We start from the raw sequence: 24612 nt of genomic DNA on the forward strand, positions 1-24612 counted from the left end.
GTTTGAACATCAAGAGATCAGAGCAGACACAGTCTGATGCCAGGAACTGTGCTACAGAGCATTGGCTTTCACAAATACAGTTGTGTTGAGTTGAATAACATAGGCAGACAGAACACGCAGATCTTCATGAAGTCATTTATTCTCTTTAGTGCTTTTCAACATTCTTAAAAACAAGCCTTTCTATGTGCAGTAAATGCCGCTTTCTATAAAGATTTATAATACAACCTTCATTCGCCAACATAGGAATATGGCTAAACACAACACACACACACGCACTCACACCAACACACACACACATGCACTCACACCAACACACACACGCACTCACTCACACTCGTCCTTTAGTGACCCCATCTCTCACTCTTTCCATTCCTCCTCTCTCCATTCCATCCCAATCACCCCTCCTCCATTTCTCCAGTATCACGCGCCTCAGCAGGTCATGCGGGCCACTCCAAACTCCAGGCTGACCACAGCGGGCTCGGCCTTGGCCCCGTATGTCCCCTGCAGGTCACTGTAGCTCTCCTTGCGCTCTGTACCGCTGCTGCCCTCTACTGTCCGCTCTGTGTCACTGCAGCACTCTGTCACCTCCTCTCCCACCTCCTCCTCCTCCTCCTCCTGCTGTCGCTGTGCCTCCTTCCGGCTGAGGGGGGCTTCCAGGATGAGGGAGTGAGGGCGCGTGGGGAGGATGCGTTGGTCTCTAGGGGAAGCCTGTGGGTCCGGGGTGGGGGGGCTGATGCCATGCTTCTGTAGCCTCTGGAGGGACAAAGAAGGAGACATAGGGTTAGATTTAGTAACGAGAACCCCCCCACCCATAAAAACACATTGCGCACCACCAATACCTCCACACAATCACCTGTTGTTTTCAGAATTCTGATGTGCTGATTGATGTCACATTGTGTGTCGTTTCAATACACCAGCACCACATTAAAACCATACCTCTAACCCCTCCTCTCAAGCCATATTTTATTTATTAACGTACACCTTTTTTTAACCAGGTAGGCAAGTTGAGAACAAGTTCTCATTTACAACTGCGACGTGGCCAAGATAAAGCAAAGCAGTTCGACACATAACTACACAGAGTTAAACATGGAGTAAAACAAACATACAATCAAAAATACAGTAGAAAAATCTTTATACAGCATGTGCAAATGAGGTAGGATAAGAGAGGTAAGGCAATAAATAGGCCATGGTGGCGAAGTAATTACAATATTGCAATTAGACAGTGGAATGGTAGAATGTGCAGAAGACAAATGTGCAAGTAGAGATACTGGAGTGCAAAAGAGCAAGATAAACAAATAAATACAGTATGGGGATGAGGTAGATTAGATGGGCTAATTATAGATGAGCTATGTACAGGTGCAGTGATCTGTGAGCTGCTCTGACAGCTGGTGCTTAAAGCTAGTGAGGGAGGTAAGGGTCTCCAGCTTTAGTGATTTTTGCAGTTCGTTCCAGTCATTGGCAGCAGAGAACTGGAAGGAGAGGCGGCCAAAGGAAGAATTGGCTTTGGGGGTAACCAGGGAGACATACCCGCTGGAGTGCGTGTCAGTGAGCTGAGATAAGGCGGGGCTTTACCTAGCGTAGACTTGTAGATGACCTGGAGCCAGTGGGTTTGGCAATGAGTATGAAGCGAGGGCCAGCCAACGAGTGTACAGATCACAGTGGTGAGTAGTATATGGGGCTTTGGTGACAAAACGGGTGGCACTGTGATAGACTACATCCAATTTGTTGAGTAGAGCGTTGGAGACTATTTTATAGATGACATCACCGAAGTTGAGGATGGGTAGGATGGTCAGTTTTACGAGGGTATGTTTGGCAGCATAAGTGAAGGATGCTTTGTTGCAAAATAGGAAGCCGTTTCTAGATTTCATTTTGGATTGGAGATGTTTAATGCGAGTCTGGAAGGAGAGTTTACAGTCTAACCAGACACCCAGGTATTTGTAGTTGTCCACATATTCTAAGTCAGAGCCGTCCAGAGTAGTGATCCTGGACTGGTGGGCAGGTGCGGGCAGGGAACGGTTGAAGAGCAGGCATTTAGTTTAACTAGCGTTTAAGAGCAGTTGGAGGCCACAGAAGGAGTGTTGTATGGCGTTGAAGCTCGTTTGGAGGTTTGGTAACACAGTGTCCAAAGAAGGGCCAGATGTATACAGAATGGTGTCGTCTGCGTAGAGGTGGATCAAAGAATCACCCGCAGCAAGAGCGACATCATTGATGTATACAAAGCGACAGCCCCCTGAGCCCCCACACCTCCTGAAATGACGCCACACTGTTAATCATTTTATACAATTCAAACCTAAGGCAGGGTTCGTTCTTGTTAGCCATACAGACAACTTGGCCTGGCCAAACAAACAGTTCAGCAAAACACATTTTACCCTTTTCTCTGCTTGAATAGCTTGGCCCCAATCACAAACATCCCCACAGAGAAGACCACTCCCAACCTCACACACAGAGTCTAGAGACAATAACAGCATTATCCTGGCACACAGAAAAAAACATGATCAGTCTCAGTCACTGCACAAAACAGATACCCCTCCCCAACTCCCAGGTCAACCCTATAGCTATTGGTGACCAGGGCTCCATGTAATACCCTCCACTGGAGGTCCTCTGACATGTTTGGCACTGGGAGCTTATAGTGCACCCTCCACCTATACCCTGCCATGCTCTCAGCCCCCCACAACCCCCTGATGCCCCGTCACTCCCACTAAGCTCCTGATGTGCCTAACCTTGACACGGAGGGTGTACAGCGCCTTACCCCCCACTTCCACATACTCCCACAGGCTCGGCGTGCTAAATATCAGTAATATCTGTCTCTGCTGTCACTTGCAGTGGTGGCCACTCCTCCAGAGGCTGCTCTAGCACACGCTTCACTGGCTCAGGCAGAGCCTCCTGGACCTTCCCATGACTCTCTCCAGCAACCTAAGAGACGTTAGTCCCGCCTGTTGTGCCAACTCCTGGGGGGTTTCCCACCCTCCACCAGTCGTTGGTCAGCTAGTCTCCTGCTGCCATTAAACATCACTGCAGGGTGGCTGAACAAACGGACCTCAAAGGGATCAGTGGGTTGTGGAAGATGGGCTTCTCCCACGTCCCCCCTCGTGTGGGCCTCGGCAGCTGCCAGGCACTCAGTACTGCAGCATAGAAATCAGAGACCCCTGCTTCGTTTAGTCTCTCCGGCTTCTTCTCATGAAGAAGAGCTTGCCGCCCAGCCCTAAACCACTCATAAACAGAGCACATGCTGGGTCCCTCCAGCTAACATCAGTGTGGTACAGTAGCCTCTGCACTGCTTCGAGTCAGAATGATGCCACCCTGCTCTCCAGGTCCACCAGGCCTTGTCCTCCCTCCTGGACAGATAATAATCCACGTATTTGCGTTGCATGTCCGCAAGCAATCTGCCGGTGGGGTGGGTGTGTGTGTGTGTGTGTGTCAACTACACTGGGACATGGGGCTCTTTATCCCATCAAAGAGAAAGGAGCACTTGTAAGAGCTGGATTTTCCATGTTGAGAGAGAGCTGTCAGCATCCATTTTCTTGTTTGGGTTGGAAAAACAGAGTGGGGAAACCAAGAAAACCCATTGTTTACTTTTGTCTGATGGGCGTGTAACTCCTGTTGTGCGCGCGCGCATATCTCCCTCACAACAGAAGTTACACGCCCATCAGACAAAAGTAAACAATGGGTTTTCTTGGTTTCCCCACTCTGTTTTTCCAACCCAAACAAGAAAATGGATGCTAACAGCTCTCTCTCAACATGGAAAATCCAGCTCTTACAAGTGCTCCTTTCTCTTTGATGGGATAAAGAGCCCCATGTCCCAGTGTAGTTGATAGATGATCTTGCATCCCCCACCCTATCCTGCCACACCAGCTCAACCTCCGCTAGACTCAAGCTCCCCAAGTACCCTGAAGAAGAAAAGGCTGTATACTGCTGACAGAAACACCCAATCTGGGCTTTCCATACATCCCACCAATGACAGAGACTCAAACTCCCCTTTCCGGTGTCCCCACCTCTCCCAAAAGCCTTGGAAGCTTGAGCAAAAAGTGTTATCTTGTAAGAGCTTTAATTTGAATTTTCAATAGGACACCTGCCTGGGCCCTGGTGAAACAGAGAAGTGAGCCATGGCAATATGATGGTCTGAAAGCCCAACTGGGAGAATGGAGGCTCTCACTAGCGTATTGCTCTGATTTTTTAATGCATAGATACGATCCAAACGAGTTGCGTTCACCCTCCCCCAACCACCTTTACTGCTTTGGAGGTGGGATACTTAGTTCTCCATGTGTCCACTAAATCAAACTCATTCAGAACGTCATTCAACACCGCTGCCGAGACCGAACGCAATTCCTCAACATTCCTGTCTTTAGTGAAGTCAATTGTCCGCCAACTCCTGGACAGTCTGTGGCGTTGGTGGATGAAGCGAGACATGATGTCCCAAATGTGCTCAATTGGATTCAGGTCTGGGGAACAGGCGGGCCAGTCCATAGCATCAATGCCTTCCTCTTGCAGGAACTGCTGACACACTCCAGCCACATGAGGTCTAGCATTGTCTTGCATTAGGAGGAACCCAGGGCCAACCGCACCAGCATATGGTCTCACAAGGGGTCTGAGGATCTCATCTTGGTACCTAATGGCAATCAGGCTACCTCTGGCGAGCACATGGAGGGCTGTGCGGCCCCCCAAAGAAATGCCACCCCACACCATGACTGACCCACCGCCAAACCGGTCATGCTGGAGGATGTTGCAGGCAGCAGAACGTTCTCCACGGTGTCTCCAGACTCTGTCACGTCTGTCACATGTGCTCAGTGTGAACCTGCTTTCATCTGTGAAGAGAACAGGCGCCAGTGGTGAATTTACCAATCTTGGTGTTCTCTGGCAAATGCAAAACGTCCTGCACGGTGTTGGGCTGTAAGCGCAACACCCCCACCTGTGGACGTCGGTACCTCATACCACCCTCATGGAGTCTGTTTCTGACAGTTTGAGCAGACATATGCACATTTGTGGCCTGCTGGAGGTCATTTTGCAGGGCTCTGGCAGTGCTCCTCCTGCTCCTCCTTGCACAAAGGCGGAGGTAGCGGTCCTGCTGTTGGGTTGTTGCCCTCCTACGGCCTCCTCCACGTCTCCTGATGTACTGGCCTGTCTCCTGGTAGCGCCTCCATGCTCTGGACACTACGCTGACAGACACAGCAAACCTTCTTGCCACAGCTCGCATTGATGTTCCATGCTGGATGGTCTGCACAACGCATCACCGGGGGCAAACTACCTGCCCTCCAGGACACCTACACCACCCGATGTCACAGGAAGGCCATAAAGATCATCAAGGACAACAACCACCCGAGCCACTGCCTGTTCACCCTGCTATCATCCAGAAGGCGAGGTCAGTACAGGTGCATCAAAGCAGGGACCGAGAGACTGAAAAACAGCTTCTATCTCAAGGCCATCAGACTGTTAAACAGCCACCACTAACATTGAGTGGCTGCTGCCAACACACTGACTCAACTCTAGCCACTTTAATAATGGGAATTGATGGGAAATGATGTAAAATATATCACTAGCCACTTTAAACAATTCTACCTAATATAATGTTTACATACCCTACATTATTCATCTCATATGTATACGTATATACTGTACTCTATATCATCTACTGCATCTTTATGTAATACATGTATCACTAGCCACTTTAACTATGCCACTTTGTTTACATACTCATATGTATATACTGCACTCAATACCATCTACTGTATCTTGCCTATGCCGCTCTGTACCATCTCTCATTCATATATCTTTATGTACATATTCTTTATCCCCTTACACTTGTGTCTTTAAGGTAGTAGTTTTGGAATTGTTAGCTAGATTACATGTTGGTTATTACTGCATTGTCGGAACTAGAAGCACAAGCATTTCGCTACACTCGCACTAACATCTGCTAACCATGTGTATGTGACAAATAAAATTTGATTTGGATTTGGATGAGCTGCACTACCTGAGCCACTTGTGTGGGTTGTAGACTCCGTCTCATGCTACCACTAGAGTGAAAGCACCGCCAGCATTCAAAAGTGACTAAAACATCAGCCAGGAAGCATAGGAACTGAGAAGTGGTCTGTGGTCACCACCTGCAGAACCACTCCTTTATTGGGGGTGTCTTGCTAATTGCCTATAATTTCCACCTGTTGTCTATTCCATTTGCACAACAGAATGTGAAATTTGTCAATCAGTGTTGCTTCCTAAGTGGACAGTTTGATTTCACAGAAGTGTGATTGACTTGGAGTTACATTGTGTTGTTTAAGTGTTCCCTTTATTTTTTTGAGCAGTGTATATACTAAGAAAAAAATCACATTGAAATTGTTTTGTTTTACAAACCCCTCTCCCCCCAGTCTCTGCTGCTTTCAGGTTAAGGCAGCCTAACCATAAAATCTCCAGGTGGGAGAGAAAACACCACAATTAGAAACCAGTAGAGTAGCCCATGAAGCCACCGTGCCATAAAATACCTATCAATTTACACAGAGTCTATAGAAATGCCCTTACGCACCAATGTGACCCACTTTCTTAGCCTATACTGCTTCCTGGGTGAGAGGACACTAAACCCCTAATTCTTCATCAGGTGTTGTGCTGACCTTACAAACCTTTCAGAAGCAGGAATATAACACTCCAGCAGAACCTTATTTTTCCCCTTAATCTCCCTCAGGAAGCTAGACAGTTCCCTCGCTGTATGTATAGGGCCCACAGACCCTGTACTCACCTCCTCAGCATGCTTACCGTTCCCCACAGACCCTGTACTCACCTCCTCAGCATGCTTAGCGTTCCCCACAGACCCTGTACTCACCTCCTCAGCATGCTTAGCGTTCCCCACAGACCCTGTACTCACCTCCTCAGCATGCTTAGCGTTCCCCACAGACCCTGTACTCACCTCCTCAGCATGCTTAGCGTTCCCCACAGACCCTGTACTCACCTCCTCAGCATGCTTAGCGTTCCCCACAGACCCTGTACTCACCTCCTCAGCATGCTTAGCGTTCCCCACAGACCCTGTACTCACCTCCTCAGCATGCTTAGCGTTCCCCACAGACCCTGTACTCACCTCCACCACCAGAGTTTCCGTTACTACAACAACCTGCCTCTGCTCATTTCCCCCCATCTATACACCCCCTTCTCCAATAAACAAACAATGCGTTAACACTGCACCATGAAAAAAATGCATAAAAACGTCAAAATAAGCACGAAACAGGATAGAAATAGGATAGTTGCCCTCAACACAACCCATCAACCCAGACCCCAGTGAGATACAAGTACTCACAGCCTCCAGGTCTTTTATTGTGTCCTCCAGTTTGCAGTTGCTCTCTTTCAGGGTGAGAACGTTCTTCAGGACAGACTGACGGGGGTGCATGGAGCGATCAAACTGGTGGTACATATTCCTCCAGAACCTGACACACACAGACAGACACACAGACAGACACACAGACACACAGACAGACACACAGACACACAGACAGACACACAGACACACAGACAGACACACAGACAGACACACAGACAGATCAAAATGTAATTGTATTTTCTTCGTAAACAACAGGTGTAAACTAATGCTTAATTACGGACCCTTCCCAGCAATGCAATGCAAAAAATATTTTTTGGGGGGGATGGATATATACACAGGGTACTGTACAGTTTATGACTGAAGATTATTTTTTTTGACACTGCCCTGTATAGAGGTCCTGGATGGCAGGGAGCTCAGCCCTAGTGATGTACTGGACCGTACGCACTACCCTCTGTAGCATCTTGCGGTCGGATGCCAAGCAGTTACAATACCAAGTGGTGATGCAGTCAGTCAAGATGCTCTCAATGGTGCAGCTGTAGAACTTTGAGGATCCGAGGGCCCATGACAAATCTTTTCAGCCTCCTGAGGGGAAAGTGACGTTGTCGTGCCCTCTTCACGACTGTGTTGATGTGTGGACCATGATAATTCCTTAGTGATGTGGACACAGAGGAACTTGAAGCTCTAGACCTGTCCCACAACAGCCCCGTCTATGTGGATGGGGGCGTACTCGGCCCTCCGTTTCCTATATTCCTCGATCAGGTTGTTGTTCTGGCACCACACTGCCAGGTCTCTGACCTCCTCCCTGTAGGCTGTCTTATCGTCATCGGTGATCAGGCCTACCACCATCTGCAAACTTAATGATGGTGTTGGAGTCGTGCTCGGCCACACAGTCATGGGTGAACAGGAGGGGACTAAGCACGTACCCCTGAGGGGCCCCCTTGTTAAGGGTCAGCGTGGCGGATATGTTGTTGCAGAAGGTGTTTAATACCAGGGTCCTTAGCTTAGTGATGAGCTTGGAGGGCACTAGGGTGTTGACCGGTGAACTGTCGTCAATTAACAGCATCCTCAAATAAGTGTTCCTTTTGTCCAGGTGGGACAAAGTAGTGTGGAGTGAAACAGAGATTAGGAAGATGAGGAAAGGAGAGAAAGGATATTCTTAGAGTAGAGTGGATGAGGGAAGGAGAGAGAGAGAGGAGGTAAAGGACTAGTTCTTACTTGAAGTGGCAGGGCAGGGTGGAGGGTTCTAGGACGGGGTGTGTGTCTGCGTAGGTGGGGCAGTAGGCAGGGTTTAGGTAGTTCTGCTGCTCTCTTAACAGAAACGCCCACAGAGAGTGAGTCCTGTCTCCAAGTCTGGCAGGAGAGAGAGAGAAGATTGAGTGAGTGTGTGGGAGAGAGATGGAAAGCGTGCATGTTTGTGGTTTACTCACTGCAGCTCTTCTCTCTGTCTCTGGTTGTTAGCCAGGAAGTTTCCGTACTGACAGGAGTGAACATGTTCATGGATCTGCAGCAGCAGCCACTCACTGAACTCAAACGCCTGAGGAAGAGTAGGTTTCATCATCATCACCACAATCATTCCTCACTCTTCCACTGTGATGGCTGCTATGTGGTGAGTATACTGGAAACACCAGATGCCTGCACACACACACACACACACACACACACACACACACACACACACACACACCTGGGGAAACTGCTCGGTGAGCTGCCACACACACTCCAGGAACTGTGTGAAAACGGGGGACACCTCCTTGGGGTCTCCATCCAACTGGTCACACCTGTCTGCAAACTTGTGTCCAAATGAGATCCAGTCTTTCTCTATGAGGACCTGAAACACAGAGAGAGCAGAGTTTCTTATGACATGTTTCCTTCCTCTACAGGCATACACACATACACACACACACTTACCATGAAGCCTTTGATGGTGCGGTAGTAGGGGTCCATGAGCAGAGCTCCCAGAGAGCAGACCTGGGCTGTCCGATCCCAGCCGTCTGAACAGTGGACCAACACACTGGCTCCTTCTACGGTCACTGCCTATGGGGGAGGGGGACTGAAGTTAAATCACTACCATTATCATAACTTGTAAATAAATTATATATTTTTAAATACAATGTTTTAATTGTCACACACACCGGAAAGGTGCAGTAAAATGTGTTGTTTTACATGGTCAGGATTAGGGTATTAGAACCAGTGACCTTTCGGTTACTGGCCCAATGCTAAGTGCTAGGCTACCTGCTTCATGTGACAAATTAGAAAAATGGTGGAGAGTCGACTCCAAAATAATTGATTCCTCAGCTCCTTGCACGTCGACTCCCATTTCTGAATGCCAAGATTAGATTCCGCTCAGAATCAACTCCTAAAGATTCAGTATTTTTGGAACAGAGGAGACTGAGTAGTTGCCGTACTTCCACGAACACAAACACTTGCATCTTTCATAGCGAGCTAGCGAGGGACGGATAGCGAGGGGAGGGGCACAGCATAGTCAGGTCGGCCACCAGGCAGACAGTCAGAACCGTGCACTAGGCCCATCTATAGGCAGTCAAAAGCTGTATATCACAATTTATTTCCTTCCAATGTCTCGCAACTTCAGTAAAGCAGGGCCTATTATCAATGAATAGGCTAGGATATTCTACACGCAACAGACGGAAGACTGAACACACACTGGCATCATGATCATAACACTGCTCTAACAGTTGAGAAGCGTTTTTCAACTAAAACTAGAGTTTCTACAGACAAATGCAGGTAGGTCCCTCCCCGTTTTCTTCTGTTTAAGAATAATTTTGCAACAGAATCGGAAGAATGAATACGCCCCCAGGCGAGCCAGCGTGAGGGAGAGAGGTGCGCATGTGTCTTGGTAATCTGTTTTGCATTCCTCGCAAATTCACCAAAGTAGCCTCAAGTTCACCTCTTCCGCTCTGGTTTTATTTAAATGAAACAACTTTCCCCAGACCTACAGTGCCTTGCGAAAGTATTCGGCCCCCTTGAACTTTGCGACCTTTTGCCACATTTCAGGCTTCAAACATAAAGATATAAAACTGTATTTTTTTGTGAAGAATCAACAACAAGTGGGACACAATCATGAAGTGGAACGACATTTATTGGATATTTCAAACTTTTTTAACAAATCAAAAACTGAAAAATTGGGCGTGCAAAATTATTCAGCCCCTTTACTTTCAGTGCAGCAAACTCTCTCCAGAAGTTCAGTGAGGATCTCTGAATGATCCAATGTTGACCTAAATGACTAATGATGATAAATACAATCCACCTGTGTGTAATCAAGTCTCCGTATGAATGCACCTGCACTGTGATAGTCTCAGAGGTCCGTTAAAAGCGCAGAGAGCATCATGAAGAACAAGGAACACACCAGGTAGGTCCGAGATACTGTTGTGAAGAAGTTTAAAACCGGATTTGGATACAAAAAGATTTCCCAAGCTTTAAACATCCCAAGGAGCACTGTGCAAGCGATAATATTGAAATGGAAGGAGTATCAGACCACTGCAAATCTACCAAGACCTGGCCGTCCCTCTAAACTTTCAGCTCATACAAGGAGAAGACTGATCAGAGATGCAGCCAAGAGGCCCATGATCACTCTGGATGAACTGCAGAGATCTACAGCTGAGGTGGGAGACTCTGTCCATAGGACAACAATCAGTTGTATATTGCACAAATCTGGCCTTTATGGAAGAGTGGCAAGAAGAAAGCCATTTCTTAAAGATATCCATAAAAAGTGTAGTTTAAAGTTTGCCACAAGCCACCTGGGAGACACACCAAACATGTGGAAGAAGGTGCTCTGGTCAGATGAAACCAAAATTGAACTTTTTGGCAACAATGCAAAACGTTATGTTTGGCGTAAAAGCAACACAGCTGAACACACCATCCCCACTGTCAAACATGGTGGTGGCAGCATCATGGTTTGGGCCTGCTTTTCTTCAGCAGGGACAGGGAAGATGGTTAAAATTGATGGGAAAATGGATGGAGTCAAATACAGGACCATTCTGGAAGAACCTGATGGAGTCTGCAAAAGACCTGAGACTGGGACGGAGATTTGTCTTCCAACAAGACAATGATCCAAAACATACGGCACAATCTACAATGGAATGGTTCAAAAATAAACATATCCAGGTGTTAGAATGGCCAAGTCAAAGTACAGACCTTAAATCCTATCGAGAATCTGTGGAAAGAACTGAAAACTGCTGTTCACAAATGCTCTCCATCCAACCTCACTGAGCTCGAGCTGTTTTGCAAGGAGGAATGGGAAAAAATGTCAGTCTCTCGATGTGCAAAACTGATAGAGACATACCCCAAGCGACTTACAGCTGTAATCGCACCAAAAGGTGGCGCTACAAAGTATTAACTTAAGGGGGCTGAATAACGGCCAGGTCTTGGTAGATTTGCAGTGGTCTGATACTCCTTCCATTTCAATATTATCGCTTGCACAGTGCTCCTTGGGATGTTTAAAGCTTGGGAAATCTTTTTGTATCCAAATCCGGTTTTAAACTTCTTCACAACAGTATCTCGGACCTGCCTGGTGTGTTCCTTGTTCTTCATGATGCTCTCTGCGCTTTTAACGGACCTCTGAGACTATCACAGTGCAGGTGCATTCATACGGAGACTTGATTACACACAGGTGGATTGTATTTATCATCATTAGTCATTTAGGTCAACATTGGATCATTCAGAGATCCTCACTGAACTTCTGGAGAGAGTTTGCTGCACTGAAAGTAAAGGGGCTGAATAATTTTGCACGCCCAATTTTTCAGTTTTTGATTTGTTAAAAAAGTTTGAAATATCCAATAAATGTCGTTCCACTTCATGATTGTGTCCCACTTGTTGTTGATTCTTCACAAAAAAATACAGTTTTATATCTTTATGTTTGAAGCCTGAAATGTGGCAAAAGGTCGCAAAGTTCAAGGGGGCCGAATACTTTCGCAAGGCACTGTATATTGCATATCGTCTAGTTAGGATATAACACGGAAAATCATGTTTTGTGATAACTGCACTGCTACATTGTTTTTCGGTTTGAGATTTTTCTTAAAACGTTAAGGATCCCAAATTAACGTTTATACCCCTAACTGTCTGCAATCACAGTGTGACTAAACTGAAGTGGAAAGCAGAAAGTAATTGGAGAAGGGACATGGCCTTACCTTGGTGAGGAAGATGGCTGCATCTACCACAGCTTTGACGTGCCGTAGCCAACCACAGCTCTCCAAGCCCAGCAGGTAGTCATTTACCGACAGAAAACGACTTCCCACCACTGAGACAGGCAGAGAGAGATGGAAGGGGTGAAGTAAATAGCGCATGTGGGTGTAGTGCATGTGTGGTGTGAGTGAGTGTGCCCGTCTGACCTTCCAGGAGTTTCTGTAGGCTGGTCCTCATCACGTGGATGTTCTCGATCCCCACAAACTGGAAGCGGATGTTGGAGTAGTTATCTTCATTCTCATAGCCTTTACCTGCTGCTCTGTTGGCCATGGCATTCAACTGCAGAGAGGGAGGGCGATAAACAAAAGAATGAAGGAATGGAGTGAGAATGTTCAGATTCTTTGGGAAGAGCTTGCTAACAGCGTTGCGATTAGGTACCTTGGGCCTGGTATCCATGACGTAGACAAATCGGCTGTTGTGATTGGCTTTGCTGATGGCCTGCAACATGCTCTCGTCCTCCAGGCATCGTGCGCTGAACCCAGAGAGAGGCTGGCTGCACCGACACACTGCTGCCTGCAGGGGACAGGGACGAGCACAGAAAACAGGGGTGAGCACAGAAAACAGGGGTTAGGCCCCACACACCTAACCGGACGATTTACAGAGAGAGACTTGTTAGGTTGGGAATATTGTGTTGGGGTGAAATGGTAAAAGTAACGGTACAGATTAGGTTTAGATTATGACTGGTGTTGTGATCAGTGGTAAAATGTTAGGGTAGGGATCATCAACTAGATTCACTGTGTACAGATTTTTCCTTGAGCAGATGGTCGGGGTGCCTGAACATAATTATAAAATAATTGTAGACTGTAAATTGACCGAAAGAAGCCCAAACAGATAATATTTGACTAGCACATAATCATTTCAAACCTTACATTTGTATACAATAATTTCTCTCCATTATGTGTGGGAATACTTGGGAACAAATGACTTAAATTAAAATTACTTGGGACTGATTAAAATTCTCAACAATAAAAAGAAAGAACTTGGGGGGGCCAAATAAAAGCAGATACGTGTTATGGTTAGGGTGAAGATGGGTAGGGTATACAGTGCATTCAGAAAGTATTCAGACCCCTTGACTTATTCCACATTTTGTTACGTTACAGCCTTATTCTAAAATGTTATTTATTTTTGTAAAAAAATAATACTACACACAATATCCCATAATGACAAAGCAAAAACAGGTTTTTAGAAATGTTTGAAAATGTACTACAAATAAAAGCTGAAATAACTTATTATTTATTTATTTTTTTGCCCCTTTTTCTCTCCAATTTCGTGGTATCCAATTGATAGTTACAATCGTCTGATCACTGCAACTCCCTTACGGACTCAGGAGAGGCGAAGGTCAAGAGCAATGTGCCTGGCCCGCCATAGGAGTCACTAGTGTGCGATGGGACACGAACATCCCTGCCGGTCAAACCCACCCCTAACCCGGATGACGCTGAGCCAATTGTGCGCCACCCCATGGTTCTCTCCCGGTCGCTGCGACAGAGCCTAGACTTGAACCCAGAATCTCTAGTGGCCACTGTGCCACTCAAAACCTTATATATATATATATATATATATAAAAAAACTATTCAGACCCTTTGCTATGAGACTCAATTGAGCTCAGGTGCATCCTGTTTCCATTGATCATCCTTGATGTTTCTACAACTTCATTGGTGTCCACCTGTGCTAGATTAAATTGGACATGATTTGGAAAGGCACACACCTGTCTATATACAGTTGAAGTCGGAAGTTTACATACACTTAGGTTGGAGACATTAAAACTCGTTTTTCAACCACTCCACAAATTTCTTGTTAACAAACTATAGTTTTAGCATGTCAGTTATGACATCTATTTTGTGCATGACAAGTAATTTTTCCAACAATTGTTAACAGACAGATTTTTTTACTGTATCACAATTCCAGTGGGTCAGAAGTTTACAAACGCTGACTGTGCCTTTAAAGAGCTTGGAAAATTCCAGAAAATGAGGTCATGGCTTTAAAAGCTTCTGATAGGCTAATTGACATAAAAAATTTTTTTAGACCTCCACAGGTCTGGTTCATCCTTGGGAGCAATTTCCAAATGCCTGAAGGTACCACGTTCATCTGTACAAACAATAGTATGCAAATATAAACACCATGGGACCACGCAGCCATCATACTGCTCAGAAAGGAGACGCGTTCTGTCCCCTAGAGATGAACGTACTGTGGTGCGAAAAGTGCAAATCAATCCCAGAACAGCAGCAAAGGACCTTGTGAAGATGCTGGAGGAAACGGGTACAACATAATCTATATCCACAGTAAAACGAGTCCTATATCAACATAACCTGAAAGTCCGCTCAGCAAGGAAGAAGCCACTGCTCCAAAACCGCAATAAAAAAGCCAGACTACAGTTTGCAACTGCACATGGGGACAAAGATCATACTTTTTGGAGAAATGTCTTCTGGTCTGATGAATCAAAAATAGAATTGTTTGGCCATAATATCCATAGTTATGTTTGGAGGAAAAAGGGGAGGCTTGCAAGCCGAAGAACACCATCCCAACCGTGCAGCACGGGGGTAGCAGCATCATGTTGTGTGGGTGCTTTGCTGCAGGAAGGACTGGTGCACTTCACCAAATAGATGGCATCATGAAGCAGGGAAATTATGTGGATATATTGAAGCAACATCAAGACATCAGTATTAGGAAGTTTGGTCACAAATGGGTCTTCCAAATGGACAATGACCGCAAGCAAACTTCCAAAGTTGTGGACAACAAAGTCAAGGTATTGGAGGGACCATCACAAAACCTCATCCTATAGAACATTTGTGAGCAGAACAGAAAAAGCATGTGTGAGCAAGGAGGCCTACAAACCTGACTCAGTTACACCACCTCTGTCAGGAGGAATGGGCCAAAATTCACCCAACTTTTTGTGGGAAGCTTGTGCAAGGCTACCCGAAACATTTGACCCAAGTTAAACAATTTAAAAAGGCAATGCTACAAAATACTAATTGAGTGTATGTAAACTTCTGACCCACTGGGAATGTGATGAAAGAAATACAAGCTGAAATAAAATCACTCTACTATTATTCTGGTGGTGATCCTGACTGACCTTAGACAGGGAATTTTTACTAGGATTAAATGTCAGGAATGACACAAGGATGTCCCTGCCGGACGACGCTGGGCCAATTGTGCGCCGCCCCGTGGGCCGGCTGCGACAGGGCCTGGGCTCGAACCCAGAACCTCTGGTGGCACAGCTAGCACTGTGATACAGTGCCTTAGACCAAGAAGGATTGGAGGCCCCTCCAATCATTCTTAAATGGAAGAAGTTTGGAACCACCATGACACTTCCTAGAGCTGGCCGCCCCGGCCAAACGGAGCAATCGGGGGAGAGGGGCCTTGGTCAGGGAGGTGACCAAGAATCCGATGGTCACTCTGACAGAGCTCCAGAGATCCTCTGTGGAGATGGGAGAACCTTCCAGAAGGACAACCATCTCTGCAGCACTCCACCAATCAGGCCTTTATGGTAGAGCGGCCAGTCGGAAGCCACTCCTCAGGAAAAAAAAGCACATGACAGCCCGGTTGGAGTTGCCAAAAGGCATTGAAGGACTCTGACCATGAGAAACAAGATTCTCTGGTCTGATGAAACCAAGATTGAACTCTTTGGCCTGCATGCCAAGGGTCACTTCTGGAGAAAACCTGGCACCATCCCTACGATGAAGCATGGTGGTGGCAGCATCATGCTGTGGGGATGTTTTTCAGCAGCAGGGACTGGGAAACTAGTCAGGATCGAGGGAAAGATGAACGGAGCAAAGTACAGAGAGATCCTTGATGAAAACCTGCTCCAGTGCGCTCAAGACCTCAGACTGGGGTAAAGGTTCACCTTCCAACAAGACAACGACCCTAAGCACACAATCAAGACAATGCAGGAGTGGCTTCGGGACAAGTCTCTGAATGTCCTTGAGTGGCCCTGCCAGAGGCTGGACTTGAACCCAATTGAACATCTCTGAAAAGACCAGAAAAAAGCTGAAAGAACTTGAGGATCTGCAGAGAATGGGAGAAACTACCCAAATACAGGTGTGCCAAGCTTGTAGCGTCATACCCAAGAAGACTTGAGGAAGTAATCGCCGCCAAAGATGCTTCAACAAAGTACTCAGAATAAGGTCTGAATACTTATGTAAATTGTTTAATTTTTTTATTTTTAATACATTTGCTAAAAAAATCTACAAACCTGTTTTTTTTTTTTTTTACACCTTTATTTAACTAGGCAAGTCAGTTAAGAACAAATTCTTATTTTCAATGACGGCCTAGGAACAGTGGGTTAACTGCCTGTTCAAGGGCAGAACGACAGATTTGTTTGTACCTTGTCAGCTCGGGGGTTTGAACTTGCAACCTTCCGGTTACTAGTCCAACGCTCTAACCACTAGGCTACCCTGCCGCCCCGTTTCCTTTGTCATTATGGGGTTGATTGAAAAAATAAAAAATTAAATGAAAAATATTAAATAAAAAAATAAAAAATATTAATACATTTTTGGAATAAGTTACGGTAAGGGTGAAGGTGGGTAGGGTGGGGTAAGGTGTCACCTTCTTCTCCTGGTAGAAGTATGTGAGGACAGGAAAGCGTCCTTTGCTCCTGAACTTGGAGCTGCCGACGATGATGGGCTTACTGGCTGTAATGGGCACATACAGGTCCCTGGGATACGTCTCACATATCTACAACAGGAAACATGGGATTTGTTGTCAAACATTGAACCAATCTTATTCCATTACATCCTGAATCCTATTGGAACGCTCTGCCCACCTTGTAGTCCCTGTTGACGTCAGTGAGCTGCCATCGGTCACAGGGTACGCCCATCCTCTCAAACTCCGCCCCCAGATCGATGAGCTGCCAGCCTTCCTCTCTCTGCTGCTCGTTTTGCTTGGGGTTGTAGGAGAACGCATAGAGCTCATCATAGGATACTAGGGAGGGAGACAGAGATGGAGAAGAGGGAGAGAGCAAATGTCAACATTCTTTAGAAACTTCACTCAACTCAACCGTCCTGCACACTCAAAGTAGGCGGGCACCTAATTACCTTATAATCATCTAACCAACGATTATGAATGAAGACTCATTAAAATAAACAGTCATAACCGTTTAGTTTTTGTTTTTTGGGGGGTGGAATGAACTGCTGACTGAAGACAGGACGGCAGGTCATTCTTGCGGTTGAGTCCATTTCCGCGGTAACATGGACTCTTTACAACGTGATGAAACTGTTGCTCCTTGCTGAAACAAACAAATCTTTGGTTGCCTCGGCAACACCCTCCTCCCTGCAGCAGCAGCACATGCAGTCAGGAGCAGAGGAGAGGAAGAAATGTGCGTCTTACATTTAAAATTAAAATGCTATTCTAACGATTTTAAAACGGTGACCACGGTAATTTAGCTGACCAATAACCATCACAGCCCTAACTGAAACACACACACACGCTCAGGTACAGTAGGTACCTGGCCGTAGCAATCTGAGCAGTGAGCTGTAGATGTCGTGACAGTCTCTCTCTCTCTGGACCACAAAGTGGACCACTCTGAAGTTACGACACTGGATGACCAGAGGACAACCGCTGGTGGTCAACGACAGCTTCTCCACTGACGCTATGTGGTGGTGCAGGATCTGGAGGGGAACACAAAACAGTCATGACACCTTTCCTTAATATGACACCACAGGACATACTGTAGGGGCAGCAGGTAACTTAGCAGTTAAAAGCCAGCCACCGGAGGTTTCCAGTTCGAATCCCGGGTCTGACTGGAAAAATATGTTGGGAAGTGAGCTGGCAACCGGAGGGTCGCTGGTATCCAATCCTAGATGTGATTGCCTGCCATTGTGCCCTTAAGCAAGGCATTTAAACTCCCACAACAACTGGTTCATGGGCACCCAGTGTAGCAGTCCCCTGCTCCAACCTATGTAAGTGTGTCTTTTAGAGGGGTTGGGATAAAAGCGAAACTCAAATTTCGGCTTAACCTTTTGTAAAACAGACAAATAAAGTAATCTTAATCTAGAGGTAGAGACCGTTTTCTTTCACTCTATCAAACATTTAAACACACATAAAGGACACAGGGAGATAATGTGCACTCACACACGCGCTCATTGCAATCATCATACCTCATCACCTTTTTCTATCTGCCAGGAGTGTGTGAATGAGGTTACCAATTCATTAAAGCCTTTTCATGACCATCAAAACAGAGAGCATGAAAGGACATTGCACCAAATAAGCATATTTAAATCAGCCCATCACCATAATCATATTAGATAACCAACAACCCTATAGTGACTCCAACCCTGGGACATTATTAAAATGCGCATTCATCAGCATAGTTAATGACTAGCAGAACATTCCAACACTAAGTGTGTGTGTGTGTGTGTGTTTGTGAGAGAGAGAGAGAAGTAGCAAAGAGTCAGACAGTAAGTTTGGGCGATATACCGTATACTGGGTTATTTGAAAATAGAAATGGATTTTCAATACCCTTAACTATGAGACTTTTTTTATTTTTATAAATGTGAACGTTTGTAGCTACATTTAAGTAAATACCTGCAGTCAAATTGTGATATACGTTAGGAGATAAAGAAGATTGCGTTCTTCATTTCACCAGTCACATCATTTTTTCATTATGAAGCTTGACGCTATTCGCCAGTCACATGGTGTTTGTTTACAAGCACACAATGATGAGAGACCATGGCCTTGTGAGTCACCCACTGTTGTGCAGCCAGGTGATCTAGGTGACCTAGCTACAGTATGGAATTTAAACTAAAAATGTCTTATAAAAACTCATAATTATTAAGTTAACTGTCTAAAGATGTGCTAAATGCTCTGTAGTTGTTCATTTGGTTTGTTCATTTAGTAGCTTGTGAGCCATCTAGTTACAGCGGTACCTCCTTTAAAAGTTGCAGGTTACTGCAGCACAGCTTGCACGGTGACGCAGAATTCTATGGCACGTTATTTAAGTGTGAGCCACTGGTACCATTAATGCTAGTTAGTGCTACTTTGACCACCAAAGGGCATCTTTGAGATGCATTTGATAGCTTTCAATAGCGGCTGTACTACAGAATTTAAAACCTTTTTTTGTAAAAACATAGTGTAAGGGGCTGATAAAGAAATGGTGTTTCTATGCTAAGAAAAATTAAAAACCCTCTGGGTTTCCGTTAGGATAGCACGGAAAATATGGCGCTGTACAACGTGACGGCCAGGAGTAGCCTACAGTTCTGGGCTATTTAGCTAAAGAATCCCTGTGTCATGCAGGCACGCGGGAGACCGGGGTTCAATTTGACAGAGAGGAAGGAGTAGGCTGTCCTAGTAAATAATTTGTTCTTAACGGATTCCATAGGGGTTATTTCATAGTTGTGATATATTCACTACTTTTCTACAATGTAGAAAATAGTCAAATGAAGAGAAACCTTAATTAATTTGATTAATAATATGGTGTTTCTAATCCAAGAAAAACAAAAATCCCTCTGTTTCCGTTAGGATGGAACTTCAATGTACTCTTTAAATAAATAAGACCACCACTTTTAACAGCAAATTACTCAACACTAGTGAGATTCATGTCGCCTACGGTAGGCCTGCAGTATAGCAAAAAAACAATGTGACTCTCCGCCAATAATTAAATATAGAGGATTGGAGGATATTTTTATCATTATTTTATAAATGAAAGCATAAAGATGCCATTATTAGTTACATTATTTTAGTTTGAACGTGCAGACTGGCACTAAGAACAGCGGGAACGATTCCCTAGTTAGGGCCATTATTAGTGCAATCCCCCTAAAAGTGTTGCTCTGTGCTACCCAGTGGGGCGGGGGTCCACCACCCCTTTCTCATGGGCTAGGTCGTCTTCTGTGTGCGGCTCTGCGGCCCACCCTTGCCCTCGTGCCTTGAACCTTGTGTAAAATGTGCGAGATAAAGGCCATTCTTGAAAATAGGGTGAGACATTGTTATTAATTTGTAAATAAAGTCAGTTTATTATTTTGAATGATTTATTTCGGTTTTTAGAGGGAGAGAAACCAAAAACCTACAGTCATCTCATGGGTCTCCCAGTCGAGGTGGGCACAGGTATTGAACCAGCATCTGTAGCAACACAGCTTGCACTGCTATGCAGAGTCTTAGACCGTTGCGCCACTTAGGCGCTGTACAACGTGACCGGTCGGGCGTGGGCTACAGTAAGAACAAAATAATCCTAACAAAATAAACAGTATTAGTAAGTAATACTGAAGTTGTGCACAATTATCCGTTTCTATTTAGGTTTATGTCGCCCATTCATTGTCAGTTAAAGACACCGTAGGACCCAAAAGCATAATCAGCACTCCAACTCCCCCTTGTGCTGGTCTGGAGCAGTGAAGTGGTCACGCAGGGTACCGTACTAAACCACAAATTACCTCTAAATCCCGCAGCATAATCGCCAAACTTTTAGTGGAACATCCACTGTAAGTGGTTAGCCTGGTAATAGAAGAATCCCCTCTGGATCAAGAGGCTTGTTTTGCGCGTGCAGCAAACTGAGTAGCATTTTGGGGTTACTTGTATAACTTTATGAGCTTGGATGTTTGTCCTGCAAATACTTTAGGTCAGAGACTGTATACAATGTTCCCAATGCGGTTGTTAATATTTAGTTAGCACTGTTTATGGGATTTTACATGTACTTATTAGCATTGCTAACCTTCGGATTACAATAGCGCCCCTTGTATTCAGTACCGGTACTACCGAATAGCCCGGTATGAAGTTATGATAATCTGGACACCGCCCAAGCCTAAGACAAAGTCTTAGCATCTCTTGAATATTTATGCCCTGGAGGCACATTTTGCCTTGCTACACATACTCGGACTCTCTGACTGAGTGCTAGCTACCAAATTGACACACACGTTTCCCCTTGCTCAGCAGTCGGAAGAGGAAGGAAGTGTGTAGGAAGCCTGGCAGCAGTGTCTTTGTTAAGAGATCCGACTCCAACCGTGACCCTGGAGCTACACGGTTTACAGATTTCTGTTCCAGACTCCAACCCAGCCAGCACTAACTAACCTACCCGATTCAACAGCTGACTAAGGCACTACAGAGGGTAGTGCCTACGGCCCAGTACGTCACTGGGGCCAAGCTTCCTGCCATCCAGGACCTATATACTAGGCGTGTCAGAGGAAAGCCCCCAAAATAGTCAAAGACTCCAGTCACCCAAGTCATAGACAGTTTTTTTTTGCACTGCTGCTACCCGCTGTTTATTATCTATGCATAGTCACTTCACCCATACAGACATGTACAAATTACCTCGACTAACCTGTACCCCGCAGATTGACTTGGTACCCCCTGTATAGCCTCGTTATTGTATTGTGTTACTTTTTACTTCAGTTTATTTGGTAAACATTTTCTTAACTCTTTCTTGAACTGCATGGTTGGTTAAGGTAAGTAAGCATTCCACGGTAAGGTCTACACGTTGTTAAGTTTGATTTATCAAGTCAAGTAGGCCTAATAAGAGCTGACTGTCTTCCCTCATTCCTACTCTCTCACCCCTCCCTTTCCACCTGGCACTGCCAACAGGTTACCAAGGCAATGTTGAGCATAGGCTGGGCCAGCAGGTTACTGTAGCAACAGTTGTCACTTGAGGAAGGCCGAACCCAGTTCCCACGGTGTCTCAACAGTAACTATCACCGCTAGACAGACTACACACACACACCTCATACTGCCCTACTTCCTCACACCACCCACACACACACCTATGATATTAATGAAGACTAATCTGTAATGGGGTGTGTCAGGCATTAGCTGAAGCAAGTCCTACATTCTGAATTTAGAGCGCTGTGTGAGATGAGGTGTGTTCTGTATTCCGTATTAGAATAGAGGTACTTCTTACCCAGATCTCCTGTGCAGCGGTGGTGGCAGCGTTATTGCTCTCCACGAAGATGAGATGTGTGGCTGTCAGGTGCAGCGTCCCGCTGGTGGACTTGTTACTGAAGCGTTCCAACAGACGCACCTGCTCCACCTGTACAATTATGATTACGAGGACACCTGTCAAACCTGTCTCCTTGCAACATTATGTAAAGAGATTTGGACTCTCTCTTTCCCTTGTCCACTCAAAACCAAGCACAAAAACACTTGTAGTGAAACCCTTCGGCCCTATTACCATGTCCTCACTAATACTCCCACAGCATGAATGTCAGTAGAACATGACAGAGTCTGTCGAACCAGAGTTGATCATTTCCTGACTGGATGCTTTTTTTTTTTAAATACACATTCCTGGTTCACTGACTCCTGTTGACAGTGGTTACAAGATGAAGAACTACTTAATTTAACTCTCACCTTTGTCTTCACACCCTGTAGGTTGTATCACTTTAATGACATTTAGAACACTTGACTGAATATACTTCATCCGCACTATTCTAATCTGTGATTAACAAATCGGCTAGCCTATTCTCTCTCCCTCTCTTTGAGTCTCTCTCTGTTTCCCAGCAACCAGTGTGGTGCTAGGCAACGCCACAGGATGGCGATCAGTCAGCTCAGTCTAGGCCTGGTAGCAAACAGAAGAGAGTGTGTGTGTTTGTGTAGACTGACACACACACAGAGGAGGAAAGAAAAGGTTGATGACGGGCCTGAAGTCAAGCTGACGACTGTCCTGTTCACCAACTGCATTGCAGTTCCACAGTCCCAAGGCCTATTTCCTTGATTCGGATATCAGCATGATCCTGATTAGTGCACCCATTACCCAAGGCCACAGCAAATCTCAGGAGTTGACGGTCTGTATGTTTTAATTAAGAGTTCAAACAGGGTCCAGGGGGGCAGAGCCTAAAATACTGCAGATGGGTAACACCCTTGCAGGAGACCACACCCATCATCTTTCACCTGAACAAAACAAACACACGACAAGTGCCAGTTCAACAGACAGTTCAACACTCCTTCAGGTGGCACTTCACTGATATTTTTTTTTACAAAAGGACTTTGAGGTGGCTCTTCACTGCAGTGCCACCAACAAGAAAGCTTTGAGCCCGTTTTGTGAAAACAGCGGCTGTGATGACGTCTGCCACTCACTATAGCAAATCATTGTATAACTAGCTCATTATTCTGACTATAGCATAAATACAAAAAAATAATCCACTTTGCTCATTTGGCGTAGTGGTGGCCCCATGATCTGTCACACTAAGTGCATTATCTGGAAACATCCAACTGGTACAATAAATCTAATATCGTGTTTGTGCCAAGGAGGACATGCAGCTGCAGGAGGCGGCTAGCGAGAAAAACAGGTCACTGGCACACAACACATAAAACAGTCTGTTGTCAAAACAACAGAAAAAAAAGATCGTCTTCATGGTGTAGCTTACTCGGTTGTTTATATATTACTAGCAACGTCTACAGTGGCTTCCCTGAAGCTCTCCCTCTATCAAGTTCTAAAATCACCACCCAAAGCGCGAGCCAACTTGCCCATTCTAAACAACCATTGTAATGGCCATTCATACAGCCGTGCAGCATCCGCTTCTCTTGGAACCAAAACAAGACTGGGCATATTAACAAGTTAGCTAGCTAACTAACTAATTAACTGGCCCTGTATCTGTCAGGCCTAACGTTAGCTTTTAGGGCACCATTGTCAACGCTCCAGACGTTGTTGTAATTACAAAGCAAGTTATTATAGCTAGCTAAAGTTAGTTAACTAGCTACATCATATGCATTTGACATGTTTTGCTGAGGTTAAACAAAAAAACAGTAACGTGAATGGCGCTAGCTAGCTTTCTTACCTTAGGCGTTCGGATATGTTCCATTTCCCTGACAGCTGTCAGTGCATGCAACGATTCAACCAGTTGACATGTGATGTGGCTCGCACATCGATTATCAAGGTGCGGCAAGCTGACGTTATTTGATCGCTTGTTTTACTTTGGTACCGACATCACGATTGTGTATTTTTTTCAGTAGATGCTCGCTAGCGATTAGTTATTCACTGTCGTCACTAGTCACCACAGCCACAAAGTAATAAACCCCGCCCATTTCTACAAATTATCTTCTTAAATTGTGATTTTAAACCTAACCATAACCACACTACTAACATTATGCCTAACCCTAACTTTAAATTAACACCAAAAATCAAATTTTTGTTTTCATGAATTTTTACGATATAGACATTTTTGACTTTTTGACTGTGGTAACTAGTGGAGACCGTTATCCACTACAGC

The 24612-nt window shown here is 45.3% G+C and overlaps 1 protein-coding gene across 2 annotated transcripts; it reads right to left on the minus strand.

Annotated features, from left to right (window-relative positions):
• Positions 1-121: 121 nt before the first annotated feature.
• On the minus strand, positions 122-24534 carry LOC110535428 (myotubularin-related protein 6). Of its 2 annotated transcripts, XM_021620414.2 has the most exons (14): positions 24181-24533; positions 22308-22436; positions 17934-18096; positions 17253-17410; positions 17036-17164; positions 12872-13006; positions 12640-12772; positions 12439-12548; positions 9203-9328; positions 8979-9122; positions 8722-8828; positions 8510-8644; positions 7274-7400; positions 122-753 (listed from the first exon to the last, which is right to left on the minus strand). In XM_021620414.2, the coding sequence occupies exons 1-14, from the start codon at positions 24202-24204 to the stop codon at positions 430-432; spliced, it is 1944 nt and encodes a 647-aa protein (XP_021476089.2). In that variant the 5' UTR covers positions 24205-24533; the 3' UTR covers positions 122-429. The 2 variants fall into 2 exon arrangements, with proteins under 2 accessions (XP_021476089.2, XP_036791011.1); XM_036935116.1 differs by having other exon boundaries at positions 12640-13006; positions 24181-24534.
• Between the last annotated feature and the right edge of the window lie 78 nt (positions 24535-24612).

Source organism: Oncorhynchus mykiss, chromosome 11 (assembly GCF_013265735.2).
Source record: "Oncorhynchus mykiss isolate Arlee chromosome 11, USDA_OmykA_1.1, whole genome shotgun sequence".
Classification (NCBI taxonomy): Eukaryota; Metazoa; Chordata; class Actinopteri; order Salmoniformes; family Salmonidae; genus Oncorhynchus; species Oncorhynchus mykiss.